The sequence below is a fragment of the Pseudorca crassidens genome, chromosome 2 (genome assembly GCF_039906515.1).
Source record: "Pseudorca crassidens isolate mPseCra1 chromosome 2, mPseCra1.hap1, whole genome shotgun sequence".
In the NCBI taxonomy this organism is placed as follows: domain Eukaryota; kingdom Metazoa; phylum Chordata; class Mammalia; order Artiodactyla; family Delphinidae; genus Pseudorca; species Pseudorca crassidens.
The window spans coordinates 144,331,970-144,349,504 of NC_090297.1; the positions used below are offsets into that span (position 1 = coordinate 144,331,970).

Sequence of the window (17,535 nt, forward strand, 5' to 3'; positions counted from 1 at the left end):
TGGGTTATTCATTCATTTAACAGACATGGAAACATTACATGACTACTATATGAAAGACACTGTATTCTGCCCCACCTCCATTTTATCTTCAGCATATATTTTTTCTAGTTAATTATTATGAGATTGTCATTCCATGCTCTTCATCTTTGTTATCTTCATCATTGAGGGCTTCATTTTTTGAGGAGTAGTGGGTACGTTCTGGGTCTCCAATAACAGTAATTCATTGAGCAGGCACTCTGTAGTGCATTTTACAACAATCTCTCATTTGAAATGATTATTTCCTTTTCACATGAAGAAAGTTAGCCTTAGGAGCATTAAGTAACTGTCCTGGGTCACAGAGTAGTTATATTTAGTAGCAGAGCTGGGGCTGGAGACCAAGCTCTTACTCTACCACTGGCCTAGATATCTGGTCTTTCAGTTCGCAAAACAAATGAATAATGAACACCACATTATTTCTTCCTCAACATCCTCCTGGTGCTTTAGGGACAGGGCTAATGCAACCTCCTCCACAAAGCCTTTGCTGATCTCTGCCCTTAGCCCTGCACTCCCCATTCAGCCCTCCAAGAAAAGGAAGTCTCACATTTTACATCTTCACATCCTTCTGAATCCTGTAGCACTTGTAGCACAAACCATCAATCCTTCTCTCTTGGTATCTCCCTGAAGCACCTAGTACAAAGTGTTGCATGTAGAGTTGATGCTTGATGTATGTTTGTAGAAGTAAAGAATGAATGATTTCCTTCTCTCTGTCAACCTAGGACATTTAAAGTTCTGTGCTTGGGCTTCCCTGGTGGCACAGTGGTTGGGAGTCTGCCTGCCGATGCAGGGGATGTGGGTTCGTGCCCCGGTCCGGGAGGATCCCGCGTGCTGCGGAGCAGCTGGGCCCGTGAGCCGTGGCTGCTGGGCCTGCGTGTCTGGAGCCTGTGCTCCACGGCGGGAGAGGCCATGGCAATGAGAGGCCTGCGTACCGCGCAAAAAAAAAAAAAGTTCTGTGCTCCTCTTTTGTGCTTTTAAATAAAAGAGAATGAAATAATTATGAGCAAATACTCTTCTGTCTTTGTATTTAGAGTCCATCTCTTATAGACATCATTTGGTTGGATCTAGTTTTTAATACAGGCTGACAGTCTCTGCCTTTTAATTGGAGTGTTTAGTCCATTTACATTTACAGTAATTATTGATATGGTTGCATTTGGTTCTACCATTTTGCTGTTTTCTATTTGTCTTATATGTTGTTTCTCTGTTCCTTCTTTCCCAAAAGTTAGAAAACCTTACAGTATTGTTGTATAATTTTTGCTTTAGATAGCCTAAAATTTTAAAAATATGTAAATAGCTTTTTATATTTACCTACGTATTTAACATTTCCAAGGATCTTTATTCCTTCCTATACATCTGAGTGTTACCATCTAGTGTCATTTCAGAATTTTCTTTAGCGTGCATTGTAGTGCAAGTCTATTGGTGATGAATTCTCTCAGCTTTTGTGTTTGAAAATAACCTTATCCCCTTCATTTTTGAAGGTTAGTTTTGCTGGAATTTTAAAATTCTCAGTTGACAGAATTTTTTTCTTTCAGTACTTTAAAGATGTTCCGTTGTCTTTCGACCTTCATTACTTATGATCAAAAGTTAACCTATCATTGGATATAATTTCCTGTATGTAATATGCGTTTTTTTTTCCTGGCTGCTTTCAAGATTTTTCTCTTACCTTTGCATTGGCTGTTTGACTATGATTTGCGTAGGATTGGTTTTCTTATTTATCCTGCTTGGCATGTATTGAGCTTCTTGGATCTATAAATTGATGTTTTTTCTCCGGTTTTGGGAAGTTTGGGCCATTAGTTTTTCAAATATTTTTTGTGACCCATTTTCTCCCTTCAGTTACATGTTGTTAGAGTGCTAGATATTGTCCCACAGTTGTCTAGGCTCTGTTAGTCTTTTTCTTCAATCTTTTTTTTTTTTTAGATTGGATAATTTCTGTTCATTTAACTTCAACTACACTGGCTTTTTTTCCTTGTCAACTTTTGCTGTTAAAGACTATGCTGTGAGTTTTTCATTTTATTTATTTTTCTTTTCAGCTCTAGAATTCCCATTGGTTCTTTTCTGCAGTTTCAGAGTCTCTATTTCCCCTCTGTTCATTCCTTATCCTTACATTTTCTTTTAAATCCTTAAAGTGCTGTAAAATTCCTGTCTGCTAATCGCAACATTTGGGGTCATCTTGGCATTGGTTTCTATATACTGCTTTTTTCCTTGAGTATGGGTCACATTTTCTTGTTTTTGTGCATGTCTGGTGATTTTTTAATTGAACACTAGATGCTATTAATGACACGTTATAGAGGTTCTGGATTCTCTTATTATCCTCTGAAGAAGTTTTGTCTTAGCAGGTAGTTAAAATGACAAGACTCAAGTTCTAATCTATGTTCCTTGCATTAGCAGCAGCTGAAATCTCCACTCAGATCTTTTGGTTTCCACCTGCTGCTTTTTTGCTGGCCCTCCTGGTGTCTCCAGTCAAGAAGTTGAGCATATTTCATTTGCAGATTTGGGAGTTGACTACCCTATGTGGCTCCCTCCCTTTCAGGTTTCCCCCTAACTTTCTCTGACTGCTCTGCCATCCTTGAACTCTGTCCACTGTCATCCCCTCATGTGACTTTTTCTCTGTGTGTATGCATCATTGGTGTCTCTCCCTCTTCTTTTTTTTTTGGGGGGGGGTGGAATATAGTTAATTTACAATGTTGTGTTAGTTTCGAGTGTACAGCAGAGCGATTCAGTTTTATATATATATGGTTTTTTATTTACGCTTTTTCAGATTCTTTTCCATTATTACAAAATATTGAGTATAGTTCCCTGTGCTACACAGTAGGTCCTTGTTGTTTACCTATTTTATATATAGTAGTGTGTATATGTTAATCCCAAACTTCTAGTTTATCTCACCCCACACCCCCTCCAGTATCCCCTTTGGTAACCTAAGTTTGTTTTATGTGTCTGTGGCTCTATTTCTGTTTTGTAAATAAGTTCATTTGTATCTTTTTTTTAGATTCCACATATAAGTGATATCCCATGATATTTGTCTTTCTCTGATTTACTTCACTTAATATGATAATCTCTAGATTCATTCATGTTACTGCAGATGGCATTATTTCTTCTTTATGGCTGAGTAGTATTCCACTGTGTGTGTGTGTGTGTGTGTGTGTGTGTGTGTGTGTGTGTGTGTGTGTGTGTATATATACACCACATCTTCTTTATCCATTCATCTATTGATTGGACACTTAGGTTGCTTCCATGTCTTGGCTATTGTAAATAGTGCTGCTGTGAACATTGGGATGCATATATCTTTTCGAATTAGAGTTTTCTCCAGATATATGCCCAGGAGTGGAATTGCAGGATGCTATGGTAATTCTATTTTTAGTTTTTTAAGGAACCTCCATACTGTTCTCCATAGTGGCTGCACCTATTTACCTTCCTACCAATAGTGTAGGAGGAATCCCTTTTCTCTACACCCTCTCCAGCATTTATTATTTGTAGACTTTTTAATGATGGCCATTCTGACTGGTGTGAAGTGGTAACCTCACTGGAGTTTTGATTTGCATTTCTCTAATAATTAGCGATATTGAGCATCTTTTCATGTGCCTTTTGGCCATCTGTATGTCTTCTTTGGAGAAATGTCTCTTTAGGTCTTCTGCCCATTTTTTATTGGGTTGTTTGTTTTTTGGATATTAAGCTGTATGGCCTGTTTGTATATTTTGGGAATTAATCCCTTGTCAGTCACATAGTTTGCAAATATTTTCTCCCAGACCATAGGTTGTTTTTTCATTTTGTTTATAGTTTCCTTTGTTGTGCAAAAGCTTTTTAGTTTAATTGGGTCCCATTTTTTTTTTTTAATTTCCATTACTCTAGGAGATGGTTCAGAAAAAATATTGCTATAATTTATGTCCAGGAGTGTTCTGCCTATGTTTTCCTCTAGGAGTTTTATAGTATCCAGTCTTACATTTGGGTCTTTAATCCACTTTGAGTTTATTTTTGTGTATGGTGTTAGAGAATGTTCTAATTTCATTCTTTTACATGTAGCTGTCCAGTTTTCACAGCATCACTTATTGAAGAGACTGTCTTTTCTCCATTGTGTATTCTTAGCACCTTCGTCATAGATTAGGTGACCATGAGTGTGTGGGTTTATTTCTGGGCTTTCTGTCCTGTTCCATTGATCTGTATTTCTGTTTTTGTGCCCCTACCATACTGTTTTGATGACTGTAGCTTTGCAGTGTAGTCTGAAGTCAGGGAGCATGATTCCTCTAGCTCCATTCTTCTTTCTCAAGATTGTTGTGGCTTTCAGGGTGTTTCGTGTTTCTGCATAAATCAAAGAATTTTTTGTTCTAGTTCTGTGAAAAATGCCATTGGGCTCTCGCTCTTCTTATAAGGATACTAGTCCTATTGGATTAGGGCCCATCCTTATGACCTTGTTTAACCCAATTATCTCCTTAACTGCCCTGTCTCCAAATATTGTCACACTGGGGGTTAGGGCTTCAACATAGGACTTTTGGGAAGGGGCTGGCATCGGGACACGTTCAGTCATTTACCATCTAATTGCAGAATGCCTGCTCTATTCCAGGCACAGCGTGAAGGGCTAAGGGTTCATTATGGACAAGACTGGCCCTGTCTCTGCCCTCGTGGAGCTCACAGCCTAGGGGGATAAAAAGACATGTAGACAGTAGCATTGCAGAGTGATGACAGTGGACATAGGGTGCCCTGGGAGCACTGAGGAAGGGGTGCCCAAATCAAGTTATGGGGTCAGGGAAGGCTTCCTTGAGAAAATGCCTTTCTAAACTGAACCCTGAAGGATGAGTTAGGAGTCAGCAGGAGCAGTGCCTCAGGCCAGGCTTGGGGTGTGAGGGGCTCCAGGGCTGAGGAGGGCACACTGGGAACAGTTGTTTAGTACAGCTGGTCCTGGGGGAATGGAGTGGTCAGGGGATGGGGCCAGAGAGGTAGGCTGGGGCCGGCTCCCTTGCTGGGTTGTAACTGTCTGTCCCTCTAGAGGGGCGCCTCCTTCAGCTCAGGGTCCCCCTCCTGGCAGAGCAGGTGTGTGGTGAATGTCGACAGGGGCCGCGTGTTGTGATTCGGATGTGAGGGCTGAGGTGGGGAGGTTGGATGTGTGGGCAACCTCGGCTCCTTGGTAAAGCAGGTCGTGGGCCTGGAGGTTGCCCACCTCCGCTGGCTCACGTGTGTGTCATTGTCCTTCAGCCCTGGACAGCGAGTCCGCCTGCAGCAGCATCCGCTTTAGCAAGGCCTGCCTGAAGAACGTCTTCTCCGTGCTGCTCATCTTCATCTACCTGCTGCTCATGGCCGTGGCCGTCTTCCTGGTCTACCAGACCATCACAGACTTTCGTGAGAAACTCAAGCACCCTGTCATGTCGGTGTCTTACAAGGAGGTGGATCGCTACGACGCCCCAGGTAGAGCCTGCGCCAGGCAGACATCAGGCCCAGGCCTGGGGCATCGACTTGCAAATACTCCCTGAGCTGCCATTGCACTCTTGGCGTCTTGCTGGGCACCACGGGCAGGGCAGAGCAGTCCGAGCACAGTCTAGGTGTGGGTTATGCACCCCAAGAGCTGCTGTTGGTACCCAGCAGAGTGTCACGTGCAAAGGAGGGAGGTGGACCGAGCCTGGAGTGGTCGCTGCAGGACTGGGGTGGGCAAGGAATGCTTATGCTCAGTGGCAGGATATGAGCTGGGCTTTGGTAAATGGAAGACAGTTTCTCTGGGAGGGGGGTCTACAGGAGCAAAGGTGAGCGTAGGGAGGCAGAGGGCTTCTCTGGAGAGGATGAGTCTAGCCTGGCTGGAGCCAGAGGCCAGTGATGCGGAGAAGTGGGAGTTACAGGTGGCAGGGAGGCGAGGCCATCCAGAGGTGGGCGGGGCCCTGCCTGGAGAGGGGCTCCCAGGCCACATCATCCGTACCTCTCCTGTCCCTGCGAGGGGCTGTCTCTGCCGTAGAGCGGGCTGTCTGCTCCGGGGCGGTGGGGCTGGCACTGGGCTCTGGCAGCGTGGAGTGGACCGGGAGGTGTGAACACTGTGAGCTCAGGCTCTGCCCACAGGATGCCCCCGAGTGACCCTCGGATGGCCTGTTCACAGGGCAGATCTGGAGTCTCAGGTCCCCTCTGCCTGGGGCTTCTTGACAGGTGTGCTGGTCCCAGTGCGCTTGCCTGTCTTTGCCTGTTTCGTGATTGTTCCTCTTCTCTGTCTGCTTTTGTCTCTTTATCTGTGGGTTTTACTCTCTCTGTCTGGTCTCTTGGTCTGACTCTGCCTGTGTCTGGGGCCACGTGCTGCTCTCAGTGTTTCCACTATTGAGGTTAGAACAGCTGCTGTCCTTAGAGCTTTGAACGAGGTGCCTTGGCTGCGGGAGGGGGAGGGATTTGGGGCCGCGACTTGCACACTTGGAGCTCCCAGTCTGGGCAGGAGATGCGAGACGGAATGAGACCTGGGGAGTCCCACAGCCGAGGGCTGCCCAGTGAGTCTGCAGGTGGGCGGCGGTGCGGGGGGCCTGGCAGTGCCTGGCTTGGTCTCGGAGGCCTCCTTGGAGGGTGTGGAGCAGGGTTCTGAAACGGGGCGGGTTTTGGTGCAGGCACTGGGGAGGCTGTATCCCCGGCCGGGAGGGGCTTACCGAGGGGGCAGTTGTCTCCTCCATTAGAGCAGGGCTGTCTGAGGGCAGGGTGTGTAGCTCCCCATCCTCTGTGACACTTTTCTTCTCCCTCGTCTGCAGTCACCCAGGGAGTCCTGAACTTAGGTGTTTGGCGGGTGTGAAAAAATATATGTGACATGATTTTAGGGGTGTGGTGAGGGACTGTGACCGTTCACTTTTCCCTGCTTGTCCCCCAGGCATTGCCCTGTACCCCGGTCAGGCCCAGCTGCTCAGCTGTAAGCACCATTATGAGGTCATTCCACCTCTGAAGAGCCCCGGCCAGCCAGGAGACATGAACTGCACCACCCAGACGATCAACTACACGGACCCCTTCTCCAATCAGACCCTGGTAACTCTCGTCTCCCCGAGCTGGGTCTGGGCAGCGTGCTCCGTTGGCCTCGCACCCTGAGGACCCCAGGTCTTCTTTCTGCCAGGTGGCCTCCCCCCTCCCCACGTCGGTGCGGGCCCTCGGCCCCTGGCAAACACTCCTAAGTGGAGTCTGGCCGCGGCTGGCTCACCTGCTTTCAGGGAGGGCAGTGGGGCCTTCGGCCTCCTCTGAGTGACCCTCCGGGATTCCCGACAAAGTGATAAGATCCTGTCCTGGATGGAAGGGTGGCGGGCTGCAGAGTGGGGCCGGTGTGACACAGCCAAGTGGGTCCCATAGCTGACTGCCCGACAGAATTGCCAGGATCCCTTCCGAAAGCAAAGATTCTGGGTTCCATGTGGGCCCACCTGAATCACTGTTCCTGGGGGCGGGACCTGGGCATCCATATTTTGGAATAACTATGCCGGTGTAAGAAGGAGCACTGGTCCGGGAACAAGGACCCCCGCCCTGCCGTCACCAACGGCTCCGCTCAGCCGGGGAGTGGGCGGCGGCCGGGAACAGCGTCTGCACAGGGTTCTGGAGGCAGGGAAAGAATTTCGTATATATTTACATCTTCTCCTTTTCATCCCATATCCTTGTTTCCAAAAGGATTGAATAGGGCTGAGTAAGTTTTCCAGCTCAAAGAGAGGAAGGAAAGGTTTTCTAGGCAGAGGAACTCTGCACCAAGGCATAAAGGGAGGAGACAGCATGTGTGTTTGTGCCTCTGAGCAAAATTCCACAGGTGGGTGTTTCTGGAGGGCCAGGTGCCCCCAGAAGGGCGGTGGGCGGTGAAGTTGTGGACAGAAGTACCGGCCAAATGAGGAAAGCATGTGTATCTGCTGTGGAGAAGGACCTGCTCCTTTGGGTGATAAGGAACTACAGGTGGGCCTTGAGATGAAAGAATCCCACTAAGACTTTTTCGTTAATATTTGTTCTAGACCTCCTCCTAAAATCCTGCTGAAATGATTCCCACTCCTGCAAAAAATAGAATAAGATAAAATATCGGTAACAGCCCTGCAAACCAAGGACGGGTATCATCTGAGGACCAGAAATTTTGAGGAACTGGTGTAAAATATAAATAGCACACTGGGTCAGATTGATGGAGCAGAATCAGAGAAAACCCATGCCCTAAAACAGATGCCGGAGAGGACTGCTGTAGAGGTGAAAGCTTTCCTTCCAACTGCTGGCTCTGTGTCAGCACATTAAAGAGCAGGGCTGCTGTAGGGCAGGTCAGGATAATAATTACAGGACCGCCTGCCAGGCTTTTAGCCCTCCCGGGGCTCGCAGAGCTGCTGGGGACAGTGTTTGCTCCGGGGAAAAGGCTCTGGGCCCATTCTCTACCTAAGCTAAGGGGAGGTTCCCTGCTTGGGCATTGGGCCAGCAGAGAGAAACAGAGCAGAACTTGAGATTGGACGTCCACAATGGAAGGAGAGAGCCATCAGAAAGGAATCTTTTCCCAGAAGAGAAGTACGCAGAGCGCCTGGCCTGCTGGCCTTCTCTGCTTGCCGCCTCTGAGCGTCCTCACCATCAGCCCCAGGCAAGGGCGAGCCTGGGAGAGGGCCTGTTAGGAAGAAACCCACAGCCCAGACCTGTACTAGTCAGCCTAACCCTTCACTCAGAAAGAAGAATGGAGAATTAAGGGCCACTAGACTTTTACACGAAACCAACCACATGAAAGGATGGAGAGGAAAAAACAGAAAGGACTCCAAGGAAGCGGAAGCTAATTTAAATGAAAAGGAAAAGAACTTTTAAAAATTTTAATGAAGAGCTAGATAATACAGTACAAACGCTGTCTGTCTGGATTCCCCGCTCTCTCCGTTCCCTGTGTACCGACTGGATGCCCGTGCGTGCTTAGATGGCACCGCAGGTACAGGCTCTCCGGCCGTCTTTCCTCTCGGCTCCCCATTGAGTAGTACGCTAACTAGGAGTCCTGTGTCCCAAACCTGTTCATGCCAGTTGTATCTGTTCTAATAGTTACATAGTTTAAGTATTATAGAAAACCATAAAGTAAGGGCACAAAAGGGGAGTCATTTCCCTGCAAACTTAAGTTGACTGAAGTTACCTGTCTCCAGCCCTGGGTGATGGGCAGTCTTCACCACTGGGGCTCCTTGCCATTCACAGCCGCAAACTAGAGAGAGCTAACCCGCTCCTTGGGTACCAGGTCCCCTCCCTACACAGTGCAGAGCCACGAAGGAGGAGCAGAGGGGCTCAGTGGAGCTCCTGAGGGAAAGGGAAAAGCGGGAAGCATAGCCGCCCCCAAAGCCTGATGGAGCCCCTTGGGTGGGACCTGTGAGGCGTCCTGCCTCGGCCCCCAGGAGGAAGGCAGAGACGGGTGGCAGGGCCTGCACCTCGGCAGAGACTCCTGCGTCCTGGATTGCCCTGGCCTTGTCCACTGGGAGAGCCTGGCTTGGCTGTGATCCTCTGGGCCCGTCCTCTGGAGTGGACACTAGAAAACAGGCCCTCCGTGGGCCCCGCGGCTTTGGGCTGTCTAGGTTGGGAGGCTGAACAGTCCTTATCCTTCTGCTGCCCGCAGCCCCTTTGTTTGCAGTGAGATGTCTGCAGAAACGTGGCTGTTTACATCCTGTTGAGTCCACGTGAAAGCATCCCAGCCAAGGGGCTCATCTGGTCCTGCTTCATCAATCTTCAGATTCTCATTTATTTTCTAGTCTCTAGCTCTTGTACCCTCAATTAAATCTCGTTAGTTTTTACCAAATGCCTTGCTCTGGCGCAGTTAGGGTCACCGCCTTTCCAGCCTGTAGGACCCATGTCTGTTTCCTCACCGCCTGCCATATTCCCGGTGTCCAAATGTGAAGGTGATGCCTTATCTTCAGGCGGTTGTTCCCTCAGCACTCCAGTTCTGGAAAACAACTTACGTTGGTCAGAGTACAGGCTAAGCTCCTGTACAAAAGCAAACACTCCAGACGAACACAGCGGCTGAGATAAGAGAGGGCCCTTTCTTTCTTGGGGGACGTCTGTGTGTGCGGGCAGTGCTGCCTCGCAGGATGGCCAGTGAGGGCTTCTGTCTGTCACTCTGCCATCCCCGGGCGCCGTCTCGGTCCTCGGGGTCAGTGCTGACCCCCCAGCACGTGCGTGTGCACTGCCCCATCTCAGGAAGGTGAGCAGCGGAGGGCGGGCAGTTCCCCGCTAAGGGCCTGGCGTGGGATTGTGTGAGTCACTTTCGTGCTCATTCCAGGAACTTCGTCCCATGGCCACATCTGAGGCCAGAAATGCACCTCCAGTGGGCAACTATATCCTGCTAAAATCTGCACCTGGGGAAGCAGCACTGGTTCTGCAGGAGGAAGTGGATAATGGAAACTGGGGACAGTTAGCATTCTCTGCTGCCCCTTAACCTGTCATGGAAAGGTTGAAAATAAACAGATGGGCAGAGATCTCTTGGGAAAATGCAGAAGACAGCTGCAGAAGAAGTGGAGTGGCAGTTTTACTGTCAGTTAAAATGGAATTCCAGATGCAAAGGGTTAAAAGAGGGCTGTTTATGTGGACAAGAGGTTCAAACTCCACTTCTCCCCACTAAGACTTAACAGCCATAAATTTTTATGTGCAAAACAGCAAAACAGCATACCCTTTGTATTCCTCAGGCAAAACCTGTTAGAAATAAAAAATACTATCACCTTAGAGTGTTACTAACACCTCTCTCAAATTCACAGTTCAAACAGACAGAAGTAGTAAGGATAAGAAGTGAGAATTGAATTGGCACAATTAATAAACTTAGAGTAAGTGCATGTTGTAACACTGTTCCTGTCAGAATACTCTTTTCAAATCTCGGTAGAGTATTTATAAAAGTAGATGTAAAGATGTTTCTCCCCAGTTAATCTGTAAATCCAGTATCATCACAGTTAAAAGTCCCAGTTGAATTTTTTCATGGAACCTAACAAGCTGGTTTTAAAGTACATTTAGAAGAGCATGTGGGGACTTCCCTGGTGGCGCAGTGGTCAAGAATCTGCCTGCCAACGCAGGGGCACGGGTTCGAGCCCTGGTCCAGGAAGATCCCACATGATGCGGAGCAACTAAGCCCGTGAGCCACAACTACTGAGCCTGCGCTCTAGAGCCGCGAGCCACAACTACTGAAGCCTGCACGCCTGGAGCCCATGCTCTGCAACAAGAGAAGCCACTGCAGTGAGAAGCCTGTGCACCACAAGGAAGGGTAGCCCCTGCTCGCCGCAACTAGAGAAAGCCCGTGCGCAGCACAAAGACCCAACGCAGCCAAAAATAAAAATAAATTTATTTAAAAAAATAGAGCATGTATAGGGAATAACCCTGCCAGGTTTTGGGGATGGGGTGGGGAGTGATGTGGAGGGGACCTGCCCAGTCAGATACCAGAATGAGTAAACATTCAGGGGTCAAACCTGCGTCTGCCCACTGTTTGGGTAGTGAGATCCCTATTTCATAGCATCGACAAAACTGAAAGGCAGGCATATTGTGTATCTAAATGTAAAGTTTTTTAAAAAGTGCTATGAAGCAATACAGGAGAATATTGATATAATTTTGGTTTCCCTTAGCAAGCAAAGTCTAGAAGCTGTGAAGAAGATTGACAGATTTCACTACATCACCTTTAGAGCTTCATATATCAAATGGCATTAGAACAGAGTTAATGGGAAAGTGACGAACTGGAAGAAAACAGTTGTACCTATACCAGATGGAAGTTAGTACCATTTCTAGATAAAGAGCTTCCCCAGCACTGCCAGCCAGTGAGGCTCGTGGCGGGAGGACAGGTTGCTGTCAGGCCTGGTCCAGACGCTGTTCCTGGGCGTGGGGTGGGGTGAGGAGCCCTGTGTGCCCAAGGCGAGGTCAGGACCACCCACGCGGCTCTCCCGGCTGAGACTCTGGCCTTTGTCTCCGCAGAAATCCGCCCTGATTGTGCAGGGGCCCCGGGAGGTGAAGAAGCGGGAGCTGGTCTTCCTCCAGTTCCGCCTGAACCAGAGCAGCGAGGACTTCAGCGCCATCGATTACCTCCTCTTCTCTTCTTTCCAGGAGTTCCTGCAAAGGTGGCCTTTAGAGCTCAGGGCGGGCTTGCTCGACAGTCATTCTCTCATTCCAGCCGTGCTCATCCCTAGGCTGGGGCAGAGGGTGCAGGGAAGCAGGGCTGTGGATGAGCCACTGGCCTGGAGGAGGGCCTCTCCACGAGGTCAGGCAAGCCCGGTGTAGGGGGTTCCGAAACGCAGCGCTGGTTGAGTCCTGGAGGGAGGTTGGTGGGGCCCACTGCTCCTGGCTGGGGCTGCCGAGGACGGGGTTTTGTGAGCCCCCTGGAGGGCAGCTCCTCCCCTGGGCCTGGCTCCCCACGGTGTCCTGGAACTGGGTCCAGCCCTGTGTGAGGGCTCAGTGCCTGTTTGCCACGCGTTTCTAACAGGAGGATGAAATGTCCTGTTCGTGGGTGGTGCCACCTCGGGGGCCCAGAGTGCTCGTGTCGTGGGCCGTGGGAGCGCTTTCGGCACGGGCCTGAGCGGGGGTGACTCAGTCCCTCCAGGTCCTGCGTGGCCCTGGGGCTCCATTTCAAGGAAGCCGGGCGGCAGCTAGGGCAGAGAGGAGGCCTCTCCGCCAGCTGACGAGGCCGTGAGCTGCCACCGCCGTTCACACCCCAGCGCCCCAATCCTGCCCATCTTGGAGCCCGGGGCCTCCTCCTCGGCACCTTCTGCCACCTAGAGTTCCCTCTCCCTTCCCTGCTTGAAGCTGGCTGTGTCCCCTGCCTGCCCAGCCCCTTTCTGCTCCTCTCGTGTGGGTCCTCAGTACCGCCATGCGGTTGCCACCTGCCTGTGCGCCTTATGATCCTGCCACGTCTGCACCATCCTGAGTGGGTGTTGTGGTGTCCTGCCTGGCTGAGAGCTCCCTGGGGAAGCCTCTTCCCTTCTCTGGGGCTTCAGGGAGGCAGAGGGCCAATGAGGGCACCCCAGGGCTGCTGAAACCCAGATTTCTCCGAGGCGCTGGGGGCGCGTCTGCAGAACTGCGGTGCCGGCTGCTCCGGGAGCAGATGCTGGGGGTGGGTGGGTGGGAGTGGGGAGGGCTTCTCCTGCCGGGAGCCTCAGCGACCGTGCTCGTGCCTTGAGGCAGCTGACAGCTCCCCCTCCATCTGGAAGCCAAAAAGCAGGCCTTTGAGGAAGGGGGCAGTGGGCAGTGGGAGCATCCTGGTGGTACCAGCAGAGAAACCGGCTTGACGTAGGGGTTGGAGTTTGAGCCTGACCACGTTCGAATCCCGCCTGATTAACGTGGACCTTTCTTCTCTGCCCTCCAAGCCCAGACAGGGTAGGCTTCATGCAGGCCTGCGAGAGCGCCTATTCCGGCTGGAAGTTCTCGGGCGGCTTCCGCACCTGGGTCAAGATGTCCCTGGTGAAGACCGAGGAGGAGGACGGGCGGGAGGCGGTGGAGTTCCGGCAGGAGGTAGGTGGCGTTGGGCTCGCTTCGCATGGCCACTGACTCCACCCTTTGAGTGCAGGGTGGAGGGAAGCTTCTCAGAGGTGACTGGTGCACAGGGTCTTTGGGGTGAGGAGGCCTTCGCCAGGATGAGAGTGGAGCCGGTGCCTGGGAGTCTGCATGTTCTTCTGCAGGCAGGGCAACCCCAGGCCCTTTCCCTTTGTCGCTGCAGCCCTCACAGTGCACACGGCGGAGCGTTTTACAGAGTGGCGCCTCATGCGGCTCAGTCTGATGCCTGTTTTTATTCTGCGCTACTCCCCCGCCGCGCTCTGAGAGGCTGGCGGCCGCATAAAAAAGTTGACTATTGGCAGGGCAGAGACTGGGTATGGTAGCCTCTGGAGTGTGGGGTGCATGGTGATCCATTGGGACACAGGAGGAAAATACTAGCTTTCTTTTTGTATTAATTTTTTTTTTAACATCTTTATTGGGGTATAATTGCTTTACAATGGTGTGTTAGTTTCTGCTTTATAACAAAGTGAATCAGTTATACGTATACATATGTTCCCATATCTCTTCCCTCTTGCGTCTCCCTCCCTCCCACCCTCCCTATCCCACCCCTCCAGGCTGTCACAAAGCACCGAGCCAATATCCCTGTGCCATGCGGCTGCTTCCCACTAGCTATCTACCTTACTACGTTTGTTAGTGTGTATATGTCCATGACTCTCTCTCGCACTGTCACAGCTCACCCTTCCCCCTCCCCATAACCTCAAGTCCGTTCTCTAGGAGGTCTGCGTCTTTATTCCTGCCTTACCCCTAGGTTCTTCGTGACATTTTTTTTTTCTCAAATTCCATATATATGTGTTAGCATACGGTATTTGTCTTTTTCTTTCTGACTTACTTCACTCTGTATGACAGACTCCAGAACTATCCACCTCATTACAAATAGCTCAATTTCGTTTCTTTTTATGGCTGAGTAATATTCCATTGTATATATGTGCCACATCTTCTTTATCCATTCATCCGATGATGGGCACTTAGGTTGTTTCCATCTCCGGGCTATTGTAAATAGAGCTGCAATGAACATTTTGGTACATGACTCTTTTTGAATTTTGGTTTTCTCAGGGTATATGCCCAGTAGTGGGATTGCTGGGTCATATGGTAGTTCTATTTGTAGTTTTTTAAGGAACCTCCATACTGTTCTCCATAGTGGCTGAACCAATTCACATTCCCACCAGCAGTGCAAGAGTGTTCCCTTTTCTCCACACCCTCTCCAGCATTTATTGTTTCTAGATCTTTTGATGATGGCCATTCTGACTGGTGTGAGATGATATCTCATTGTAGTTTTGATTTGCATTTCTCTAATGATTAATGATGTTGAGCATTCTTTCATGTGTTTGTTGGCAGTCTGTATATCTTCTTTGGAGAAATGTCTATTTAGGTCTTCTGCCCATTTTTGGATTGGGTTGTTTGTTTTTTTGTTATTGAGCTGCATGAGCTGCTTGTAAATTTTGGAGATTAATCCTTTGTCGGTTGCTTCATTTGCAAATATTTTCTCCCATTCTGAGGGTTGTCTTTTGGTCTTGTTTATGGTTTCCTTTGCTGTGCAAAAGCTTTGAAGTTTCATTAGGTCCCATTTGTTTATTTTTGTTTTTATTTCCATTACTCTAGGAGGTGGGTCAGAAAGGATCTTGCTGAGATTTATGTCATAGAGTTTATGTTTTCCTCTAAGAGTTTGATAGTTTCTGGCCTTACATTTAGGTCTTTAATCCATTTTGAGCTTATTTTTGTGTATGGTATTAGGGGGTGATCTAATCTCATACTTTTACATGTACCTGTCCAGTTTTCCCAGCACCACTTATTGAAGAGGCTGTCCTTTCTCCACTGTACATTCCTGCCACCTTTATCAAAGATAAGGTGTCCATATGTGCGTGGGTTTATCTCTGGGCTTTCTATCCTGTTCCACTGATCTATATTTCTGTTTTTGTGCCAGTACCATACCGTCTTGATAACTGTAGCTTTGTAGTATAGTCTGAAGTCAGGGAGCCTGATACCTCCAGTTCCTTTTTTCGTTCTCAAGATTGCTTTGGCTATTCGGGGTCTTTTGTGTTTCCATACAAATTGCAAAATTTTTTGTTCTAGTTCTGTTGAAAATGCCAGTGGTAGTTTGATAGGGATTGCATTGAATCTATAGATTGCTTTGGGTAGTAGAGTCATTTTCACAATGTTGATTCTTCCAATCCAAGAACATGGTATATCTCTCCATCTATTTGTATCATCTTTAATTTCTTTCATCAGTGTCTTATAATTTTCTGCATACAGGTCTTTTGTCTCCTTACATAGGTTTATTCCTAGATATTTTATTCTTTTTGTTGCAATGGTAAATGGGAGTGTTTTCCTGATTTTACTTTCAGATTTTTCATCATTAGTATATAGGAATGCAAGAGATTTCTGTGCATTAATTTTGTATCCTGCCACTTTACCAAATTCATTGATTAGCTCTAGTAGTTTTCTGGTAGCATCTTTAGGATTCTCTATGTATAGGATCATGTCATCTGCAAACAGTGACAGCTTTACTTCTTCTTTTCCGATTTGGATTCCTTTTATTTCCTTTTCTTCTCTGATTGCTGTGGCTAAAACTTCCAAAACTATATTGAATAAGAGTGGTGAGAGTGGGCAACCTTGTCTTGTTCCTGATGTTAGTGGAAATGCTTTCAGTTTTTCACCATTGAGGATGATGTTGGCTGTGGGCTTGTCATATATGGCCTTTATTATGTTGAGGAAAGTTCCCTCTTATGCCTACTTTCTGCAGGGTTTTTATCATAAATGGGTGTTGAATTTTGTCAAAAGCTTTCTCTGCATCTATTGAGATGATCATATGGTTTTTCTCCTTCAATTTGTTAATATGGTTTATCACAGTGATTTATTTGCGTATATTGAAGAATCCTTGCATTCCTGGAATAAACCCCACTTGATCATGGTGTATGATCCTTTTAATGTGCTGTTGGATTCTGTTTGCTAGTATTTTGTTGAGGATTTTTGCATCTATGTTCATCAGTGATATTGGCCGGTAGTTTTCTTTCTTTGTGACATCCTTGTCTGGTTTTGGTCTCAAGGTGATGGTGGCCTCGTAGAAGGAGTTTGGTAGTGTTCCTGCCTCTGCTATATTTTGGAAGAGTTTGAGAAGGATAGGTGTTAGCTCTTCTCTAAATGTTTGATAGAATTCGCCTGTGAAGCCATCTGGTCCTGGGCTTTTGTTTGTTGGCAGATTTTTAATCACAGTTTCAATTTCAGTGCTTGTGATTGGTCTGTTCATATTTTCTATTTCTTCCTGATTCAGTCTTGGCAGGTTGTGCATTTCTAAGAATTTGTCCATTTCTTCCAGGTTGTCCATTTTATTGGCATAGAGTTGCTTGTAGTAATCTCTCATGATCTTTTGTATTTCTGCAGTGTCAGTTGTTACCTCTCCTTTTTCATTTCTAATTCTATTGATTTGAGTCTTCTCCCTTTTTTTCTTGATGAGTCTGGCTAGTGGTTTATCTATTTTGTTTATCTTCTCAAAGAACCAGCTTTTAGTTTTATTGATCTTTGCTATTGTTTCCTTCATTTCTTTTTCATTTATTTCTGATCTGATTTTTATGATTTCTTTCCTTCTGCTAGCTTTGGGGTTTTTTTGTTCTTCTTTCTCTAATTGCTTGAGGTGCAAGGTTAGGTTGTTTATTCGAGATGTTTCCTGCTTCTTAAGGTGGGCTTGTATTGCTATAAACTTCCCCCTTAGAATTGCTTTTGCTGCATCCCATAGATTTTGGGTCATCGTGTCTCCATTGTCATTTGTTTCTAGGTATTTTTTCATTTCCTCTTTGATTTCTTCAGTGATCACTTCATTATTAAGTAGTGTATTGTTTAGCCTCCATGTGTTTGTATTTTTTACAGATCTTTTCCTGTAATTGATATCTAGTCTCATGGCGTTGTGGTCAGAAAAGATACTTGATACAATTTCAATTTTCTTAAATTTACCAAGGCTTGATTTGTGACCCAAGATATGATCTATCCTGGAGAATGTTCCATGAGCACTTGAGAAAAATGTGTATTCTGTTGTTTTTGGATGGAGTGTCCTATAAATATCAATTAAGTCCATCTTGTTTAATGTATCATTTAAAG

General features: G+C 47.4%; 1 protein-coding gene across 2 annotated transcripts in view; it reads left to right on the plus strand.

Moving 5' to 3' along the window:
* Positions 1 to 17,535, plus strand: part of PACC1 (proton activated chloride channel 1) — a 47,460-nt gene that overhangs the window by 20,800 nt on the left and 9,125 nt on the right. The window contains exons 3-6 of one of the 2 annotated variants that reach the window (XM_067729018.1): positions 5,218 to 5,427; positions 6,848 to 6,999; positions 11,875 to 12,017; positions 13,260 to 13,404. In XM_067729018.1, coding sequence (XP_067585119.1) covers positions 5,218 to 5,427; positions 6,848 to 6,999; positions 11,875 to 12,017; positions 13,260 to 13,404 — 650 coding nt within the window. The remainder of the gene's footprint in view (positions 1 to 5,217; positions 5,428 to 6,847; positions 7,000 to 11,874; positions 12,018 to 13,259; positions 13,405 to 17,535) is intronic. The other variant, XM_067729019.1, reaches the window with a different exon arrangement.